Source organism: Hypanus sabinus, chromosome 3, assembly GCF_030144855.1.
Source record: "Hypanus sabinus isolate sHypSab1 chromosome 3, sHypSab1.hap1, whole genome shotgun sequence".
In the NCBI taxonomy this organism is placed as follows: domain Eukaryota; kingdom Metazoa; phylum Chordata; class Chondrichthyes; order Myliobatiformes; family Dasyatidae; genus Hypanus; species Hypanus sabinus.
Genome location: NC_082708.1, coordinates 39,222,142 through 39,231,697, shown reverse-complemented (window position 1 = coordinate 39,231,697; position 9,556 = coordinate 39,222,142). Strand labels below are relative to the sequence as shown.

At 38.2% G+C, this 9,556-nt stretch overlaps 1 protein-coding gene across 1 annotated transcript; it reads right to left on the bottom strand.

The window, feature by feature from the left end:
• Window positions 1-470: 470 nt before the first annotated feature.
• On the bottom strand, window positions 471-8,309 carry LOC132391205 (high mobility group protein B1-like). Its single transcript, XM_059964105.1, has 5 exons — window positions 8,164-8,309; window positions 6,506-6,670; window positions 3,349-3,497; window positions 2,001-2,175; window positions 471-1,084 (listed from the first exon to the last, which is right to left on the bottom strand). Exons 2-5 carry the CDS (start codon window positions 6,656-6,658, stop codon window positions 911-913), a joined length of 651 nt encoding a protein of 216 aa, XP_059820088.1. The 5' UTR covers window positions 6,659-6,670; window positions 8,164-8,309; the 3' UTR covers window positions 471-910.
• Between the last annotated feature and the right edge of the window lie 1,247 nt (window positions 8,310-9,556).

The following is a 9,556-nucleotide window of genomic DNA, read 5'->3' as shown; positions in this document are numbered from 1 at the left end:
TCCACTATTAACTATCTTCAACTAGTTATGCAGAGTTTAAAAACAGGCAAATAATAGCAATAATCAGACCTATGTGACTACACCATTGTGTGCTATGGCAGCTGCAAGGCATCGTACCTCAAGACCCTACGGGGAATGGTAAAAACTGCTGAGAGGATCACTGGGATCTCCCTCCCTACTGTTTGTGATATTTACTGGCAGTATTGTATGTGAAGGACCCGAGACCCACAGCTTTTCCCTCCAGGCTGTGAAGCTAATGAATATCCTGTCACCACCAAGGTCTCCTCACTTGGACAGCAAGCTATTGTTTACCTGTGCTGTACATTTCACATAGATAGAACTATATAACTTTTTTTATTTTATGTGCTTTGTGATAGCTGTATGGTGATCCAGAGGAACATTGCCTCATTTGATTGTATATGTACAGTCAGATGATAAACATAATATCAAAGAATAAAAACACCATTGGAGAGCATTAATAAAAAGTTTATTTTATAAGCGTTTCAAAAGGTCAAACAAAAGAAGCTGCAACCTCTGGCAATTACAGAGTGGCAATTTCTAACACAATGCTGGATGCACCAAGAATGTTACAATAACTCAATAGCAGATTAATGCCCCCTCCCCCAGACCAAGTTGGTGCGTGAAACCAACATGAAATTGCTCACCATGCCAACTCATATCCCCTCACTGTACCAGCCATGGTCAGTGTCAAACAAAACACCACTAAGAACAGAGACAATGGGCCACCCAAAGACACTTTCATAGTGTGTTAACTATACAAAACAAAAATAAACTGTACAGTTTAAAATCAAATTCTCATATACATAGCCTTATATATTTTTAAAAAGAAGCAGTGTACAGGGCAGGGGTAAATGCTCTATAGCTAAGTGTTGCTGGAAGCAAAATTAATTCAATCATCATCATCCTCATCATCTTCCTCTTCCTCCTCATCTTCATCCTCATCATCATCTTCATCCTCATCATCATCTTCCTCCTCTACTACCTTCTTTTTCTTTTCAACTTTGGTAGCCGGAGTCTTTTTAGTAGTATCGGTCTTTGCTTTAGCACGATATGCTGCAAGATCCTACAAAACAAAATGAAAAACATTTTAGCCTGGAGTAAGTTTGCTCGTGATTGGGCTAGTTTAACTGAACCATATTTAATAGGCCCCTAATATTAGCTGAAGGTCAGTACTAGAATCTTTTTAATTTTAGTACTAAAATTAAAATCCAGCATCTCATACCCACATAAATATGACAATACTATGTTTACCAATAACACCAAGTTTCATTAATCTTGACTTTCAACACGAGTGATTTTTAAGTTAGCATCACTTCCAATGTTAAGAATCATCAGCCAAATCCTAAAATACTCAATAGTGTTAGTACAAAAAAAGTTAACTGCACACTCAGTGGCCACTTTGTTAGATATAGGGATGAAAGCTAGTGTAGTCTTCTACACTGGCTGTTGCCCACCCATTTAAAGGTTTAACATGCTGTGCATTCCACTCTTCTGCACACCACTTGTTGTAATGTGTTATTTGAGTTTGTTGTCTTCCTGTCAGCTTGAACCTGCCTGACAATTCTTCTCTGACCTTTCTCATTAACACCCACAGAACTGCTACTCACTGAAATTTTTGTTCTTTGCCCAATTCTCTGTAAACTCTAGAGACTGGAGTGTGTAAAAATCCCAAGAGATCAGCAGTTTGAGATACTCAAACCACCCCATCTGGCACCAATAATAATTCCACAAAGTCACTTAGGTCATATTTCTTTCCCATTCTGATGTTTAGTCTGAACAACTGATTCTCTTGATCATGTCTGCATCGAGTTGTTGCCATACCATTGGCTGATTAAATACTTGCATTCACGAGGTGTATAGGTGTACCTAATAATGTACACTGGAGGCATTATGGATCTTGTTACATTAATTATCCATTTACAAGCTGTGGAAGTACAAAAAAATCCTACTAAAGCTGATAACTTTTAGTCAAATAATACCTGTTCATATCTTTCCTTCAGCTTGGCTGCCCTCTTTTCATATGGAATCTTATCACTTGCAGAAGTTGCATTCCAAAGCTCTCCCAGTTTCCTGGCTGTTTCTCCAATTGATAAACCAGGATTTTCCTCTTTAATTTTAGGACGCCAGTCAGAGCAGAACACAAAGAAAGCAGATCTGAAATGAATTGTAATCAATTAAAATTGGAAGTGAACCTGCCTGAAGTAGAAACCCTTAACCATACCCTTTGCACCTAAAAGATGACTATTTGGACTGCTTTGCCAACATCCCTCCACAAGTTCAACCCAAATCTTGCAGTTTAACCCATCTCCTTTGAGATATACACCCCCCCCCCCCACCAAATCTACCAATGGTTCCATTTCTGCCATTTCCAATTCGCAATTTTCCTTCATAAGCATCCAGTCTAAATTACTCCAGCATTGGTAGCCTTCATCTCCATAATCTGTTGACAAGGCCCCTTCCCCAAAAGCTCTAGGAATTCCTTTCCTAAACCCCTCTGCCTCTTCAGATACTTCTACTACAACTTATTATCTCCATACATAGGAGAATGTTAAATGAAGCTACAGTATTAAAAAAAATGCTGAATACAAGTTTAAGTCAAAGTTTGGGTTAAAAGTAGGAACAGACAAATGTACCTTGTGTAACCCACTCACAAATGGCCAAGTGGCTTCCCTTGTTCCAACAGGAGTTATTGCGATATCATATCCATAGAAAGCATCTTATCTAGCAACTGCTATACTACAAGAAACTACAAAGTTGTGGATACAGCTCAACAAATCACAGCTTCCCTTCCATGGAAACTCTTCACTTTTCGCTGCCTTGGAAAAGAGCCAACATAATGGTCTTATAATAAGAATCTACTCTATACATTCACCCTCCTCCCCTCTCCCATCAGCTAAAAATACCTGAAAGGACATAGCATTAGGTTCAATGACAGTTCTATTCCACGGTGACAAGATTATTGAACAATTCTCTAGTATGAAAGGTGGATTCTTGTTTTCACAATCTACATTATGATCTTGCACCTTACTATCTACCTGGACTACACTCCAAGTGTAACAGAGATATATTCTGCATCTTATTATTTTACTTTATACTAACTCAAATGCACGGTTTTAATTAATTGTTCTGTATGGACAATATGCATTGTTCACTGCCCAGGTGACAACAGTAAACCAATTTAATTTACCAAGTTAATGCCTATATTAAGAGTATCATTACGATAAACACAATTTGGAAGATTCAAGCACTGCATTAGAAATGTTATACTGGGAACAATTTTGAGGTATTTTAGCAATATCTACAATGTATTTTTAGATATAAACTTACGGAGGCCTCTTTGGTGCATTAGGGTCCTTCTTTCTCTTTGCTTTTTTGCCACCTGTTGGTGGCACGTAATTTTTCATTTCCTTCTCCCAACGAAGTTTGTCTTCTTTTGCCTTTTCTTCAAATTTTGTTTTCTCTTTGCCGGTCATGGACTAAAAATCAATCCAAAAATAATGCCAAAAATATTTAGTTCACTAGATTTATGACTGGCCTAATAAAAAGTAGTCTGTGTACAACTGGTTCACTTTGTTTGTGCATTAATATATTTTTGTATTCTACACCCTAATCAAAGGTTTGGTAACATTCCAAGTAATTCTTTCCAATGCCAAAGCTTTATCCTATTTCAAGAGTGCAGAGATGTCATGGTGGACAGATTTCCAGACAATTAACCTGATATCAGGGTATAAAGTTGGCACAAGTCAAATTTCCTTACAATTCTTAACTGTATACTCAAATATGAAGATAACTCAAGATTGTTGGAAAACAAAATTTAAATGCCAATCTACAGAAGGTGATAGATAGGCACTCATTTAAAGATTAGACAAACGAGCAGGCTTTAAGAAAAGCCTTAGGAATGGTAAGAGAAAGTCGAAAAAATACAAGAGGCATTTATGAAGGAAATTCTAGAGCTTAGAGCTCTGTCAATGGAAGGATTAGTTGACAATAAAACAATAATATTCAGGGATTTTTAACTGGTCATATTTGGAAAAATGTAACTGAGTCTCTGTGATATCTACAAAAATTAATGCTTTGCTTAAGACAGGTACAATAAGTCAATGAAAAATGCAATGCTGTGCAGGCAAAAATATTGTAGAGACCGTAAGATGGCAGCCATATGTGCATTAGAAAGTAAAGGGTAGAGATAATAAAATCATGGAGCAAACTTTTCAATGAGATGTCAGCAGAGTGGTTACTGTAATGGTACAAATATGACCTGAAGCTCATCTCAGGATGAAAAAAAATTCACAATTCTTCCAGTCTATTTCAATTTCAGAGATGGGGTTGGTGGGTAGGGAATAGAATGTAGTTAATCCAAGATTATTGTTTTGCCTCACCAAAATGTAATAGGTGGTCTTCTTTACCACTGTATGTAAAACATGCTGCTGTTTAGAAAGTGATTAATTGATGACAATGAGGTAGTCATAGGTATTGTCAGCATATGTGGAGAAATTAACATTCTTGTTTAAACAATGACACCAAGGAACAACAGTTAGGAAGTGGCCTGGGAGGTACGTGTGTACCTATATATAAATATAGCAGATGGGGGGGGGGGGGGGGGGGGAAATAAAGAACTAAAGTAATGGGACAGTTTCAGTAAAGGAAGCTAATGCAGGTAATTCACTGGCCACGACTAGATAGGTCATGGTCAACCACAAACTAGGTGAGGAGGATGATGAGCAATTTTTTTTTATGACAATCACAAAACGTCATTACTACTCTTAAAAGTCAACTGAGTGAAACTTACTGATGAATTATGACACAAGGTCCCAACACCTAAGATATCCCCAATGGCCTGGGTTTATTTCCTTCATATCCATCCAATGTTCCTTTAAAAATCACTGATTCACATTCATTTACAGTACCCTCAGGATAGTAAGATACAAATTATTACCACAGCATACCCCATATCTTTTGCCCAAAATCCTTGCATACCTGGTCCTTGTGCATCTGCCAAAAGAGTTGGGAACATAAAGCAGTCTATTATCTTGCATTCAAGGTTAAGCAAAGCATCCACTCCAGGAATGGCTAGCCTTAGTAATTCACAACATTAATTTTCATGTAATCCATTACCTCTACTATCTCTACTTCTGCCAATATCTTGTCAGCATCTTCTTGTGCAGAAAAAAAAGTACTTATCGTGTGTTCTAGTCTTACCCTGTGCCTATGCACATTCCCAAAAAGGATCCACCCCATCCCTTATCATGTTTACACACCAGTCAAAAGATTTTTCTTATTTCCTTCTATGTGAATTGACATTCTCTCAAACTTTCTCATTATTTGCAGTTTGAGTGTTAGAACAGGAACCTGAGAAGATTCATCCATTCAACTAGATGAGGAAAAAGTAAATTTCAATGATAAAGTAGTCCTCTTACTCATAACACTTCATAGAACAGAGCAGAAAGCTTGGGAGAAGAATCCAAATAGAGAAATTCAATTAGACTTTGTTTTTGCAATCCAGGATACCCATGACATAGTTAATGGGGTTGGGTTTACACTAAAACCACTCAATTAGGTAGTAATTTTTTTTTAATTCCATTTAACTTTGGGTCTCTCGGAGTAAAAGGCTGTATAACAATTTTAATGAAGATTAGGGAATTAAAAATGGAAGCAAATATATTGTTAACTAGTTCGATAACTGCAGAAATGCAACTATATCACTTTCAGAAATCTCAACTGTCTGTCGGTTTGGCTTTAACTCATGATGTGGAAAATAAAAAAGCAGCATCTATAAAGGATGTAATATCAATGTGCAAAACTATAACCAAACATCCCAAGCACATCTACAAAATGTTGTAGGAGCTCAGAAGAGCAAGCAAGGTTTGCAGCAGAGACCCTTCATCTGTGTCTTGGCCCAAAATACAAACTGTTAATTTTCCTCCATAGATGCCACCTGACCTGAGCTCCTCCAGCATTCTGTGTGGGTTGCCCTAGACTTCCAGCATCTGCAGCAGCTTGTGATCCCAAGAACACCATTTAACTTAATTGCCCAAATTAGAAAGGAATTTTTCAGCACCAGAGGCATTGTAGATAAGGACAATCACAGAACTGATCTGTACTGTAAATGATACTATAAAAAAGGTGATTTTTTGTATTGTAGGATTTTTGACAATGTCCTATTTAAATGTTCATTCAGAGCATTTTATTAAAATTTAAACTTTAAAATTACAAGAAAATGCAACTTAAAAAAATCACTAACAGGCAAACTCTGGATTATGAAAACCCATTTTGTACTTGCATGTGAAAACCTTGAATTCTTTTACATATACTGATGTTGTGGGGGGGGGGGGGGCGTTGTTTCTGACAGATCCATATTACATAGTGATATGTTTTCAATCATACCATTTTTGCTTCAGTTTTACTATACATATTGAGGGGCAGAAGATAACTATAAAATTTGGCAACTAGATTTGCCACCAAGTTACAGAACGCAAACTCCCACCTTCCACCTTTCTGCACACTTCTTTGAAAATTCAGAAAAGTTGACAGTGGCATCAGGATGCTTTTTCTTGTGCTCCTCACGGCAAGTTTGGACAAAGAAGGCATACGAGGACATTTTGCCTCGAGGTCTTTTAGGATCACCTCCCCTTACCATTTTGGCCCTTTCCTGGAAGGAAAAATCGTAGACAATTAATTGAATCCTATACAATTCATAACATTCCATGTACTCGTGTGGTGCATGAAATCGAGACACATTGCTCTTTTTCAGATACGTTCCAAGATCCAACGAAATTTCGATGAACATGCAGCGTGGTGTACGTTAAATGGTGTAAAAACAAGTTTTGTGGAGACTAATACTGTATTACTGTTGATATTCCATTTGCGTTCGCATCACATTCTTCTGAGGCAGTACAGGTTTAAGCTACCTGTGCCTTTGTCGGTATCTATCACGAGAACTATTTACCAATACATCCTTACAGTTCTCAAAAAAAAACACAAAAAAAACGAACGAGTGCAAATTGCTATCCCGTTTACATTAAGTGTATGAAAACAACCGCGCCCCTGCATTTTAACATGGGACTACGAGGTGGGAAGAGACGGTGAACGGTGCACAAATTCAACGGGCAAAATAAATTGCACTCCCGGCTATGTCATTTTCCACAAATCTGCTCTAAATGTTAATTCCATCCTTCGCGCCATTTTAAAATCAGTGGGAAAAAAACAGATCTAATTTCTTTACCCGTGATAAAAAATGTTTCCGCGATTTAACAACCCCGCCTAACTCTTCCCGCAGTTATACTGCAAAAGTTTAAATTAGAATCGAAAAATACACTTCGAAATCTTAGCTTTCATGGTCACTTCCCGCCACATTGTTTTCCATTCTTGAATAAAGAATATAAAATAACGTCCATTAAAAATTTAAATCTCTAATCCAAATCCCTAAAAATAATAAAAAGTTAATATGCCCAACGCGTTGGTTCTGTTTAAAAATCATGGGGCTAAAGCGGAGGCACTTCACTAGAGTCTGGAGCAATGGCTGAGAACAAAAAAAAATGAGGTCAAACAACAACGACAATATTTCTTCTTCCATGTTGAAAAATCCTTCTTCATGAGAGAAAGTCCCCTTCAAATGTCACCAACCACCGTCTTCAGACGGTTTGCTAAAGCCAAACGCCCGTTTTCCACGTTTTTCTCGCCTGTGGTCTTTGCGCTTGGCGGTATATAGTTATAGTGTGGGGTTTGTACATATAGTTTAGTAATACAGCCGCGAATGGCCGCTTGACTCTAACATTGAGAGTACATGGCTCCATCTTGATAGCAGCGTCAGTGCGAGAGCAGAACAGCCCGGCTCACCTTACAACCCGCATTTCTCCCCTTTAACCGCCTGCAAGCCCGACAAAAAGCGTATCGTTAGATAGCCCAGAGCCCCTGCTACCCGACCTCGCCCCGAAAACCCACTGTGAACGGCGCTTTACAGCGCCTGACACGGTTTGGAAAAGTTGAACTCAACTCGCTCTCGACGCGCTGCTATTTAATAATGGCTTTTCCTCAGCCGCCGTCAGCCATATTAAACAGCGCGGCTGAGGGAGATTTTTTAACTTTAATTCTAACACCCTACTAACGCACAGTTTTAAAATAAAACTAAAGAGTAAGACATGCCCGTTTAGAAAATGCTGAATTTTGGCCCTCTCGGAGCCTAAAAGCGAGGCGCTGTTGTAGAGTCTTTCCTTGCACTTGGTCCGCACGCTAACAATCAGCCTCACTCCGTCTCTCGCTGTAATGGCTGGGAAGGCGCTTGCTGCCTGCGCACTATCACTAGCCACTGCCGCGCTGCCATTGGCCGCGGCCGAGCCATTGCGCTCTCTGATTGGTCAGCGCCCCGCCATTGTTCTGACTACAGCTGTTCTTCGATTGGCCGCCGGGGGGAAAATGACAGCTGAAGGCGAAACAGCGCGCAAATACAAATCCAAAGATAGGTACCGAGCAGTCGGAGAACATAGTCACATAGTCTCTATGCAGCCTTGGTGTATATATGTGAACTGCACTCCACTGGCTTTACCCCAGCTGGTACGCACTCCTCGATGTTTGGCTTGGTACGGTGGTCTCATATCGTTAATGACACTCCTTTCATTTAAGGTTAAGAGTTGTATGTGACAGAATGCAAAACTGTACAAAAATAAATGTGAATATTCAGCGCGAGAGGCAATGTTGACTTTTTAAAATTTTTTAAATTTTTAAAAGTCCAGCGATCTGAAATGTTAATTGAATTACTCTTTCTGAAGATACATCTTCAGCACTTTTTGGATGAGGTCAGCTTTCTAGCTCCCTTAGTATTTTGTTTTCTGTGAACTGCATTTATGGAAACGAATGCGCCATAATTTAAAAAGTCCTATCGCGCAATATCTAACATATATGAACAGAACATTATTGCTTTGGAAGTAAACTTTTCTGTTAATTTAATGATTAATTCGCAAATTATACGTTTCCACAAATATCAAAGTTTTGAATATCCAGAAAACACCAAATTATATTCTCTTACTCTTAATATCCCTTACTTTGTTCAACATATGAATATAAAACTATATTACAACAAATAAAACTTTAGTTGCTTGGCCATTCTATCCTGTACATCAGATCCTGAAATGTCGTAACAAAACTATGTTCATTGAATACCGAATACCTCCGAATGTAAAAGCAATGAGCGTAAATCAGATAATTCCCAATTTTGAGTAAGGATTACATATTTCTTTTTCGACACCGGGCAAAAATTCAATCGGTAGGTTTAACAGCAACCTTCAAATAGACATATCGTACCGACATAAAACTTATGCTCATAGCTCACAGCAGACTCATACAAGAGAATCTGTGTGTTCCTCTAGATTGCAGCATCTGCAGAATCTCGTGTTTACGATTTGTATTCAACGTATTTATTTAATTGTGGATCAATTAATTCAAAAATAAACTAAGAAAATAGTAGAAAGGGACTTCAACGAAAAGGTTAATGATAAAATATAGATTTTGTCCATTCATATGTCATTACAATTGTATTAAA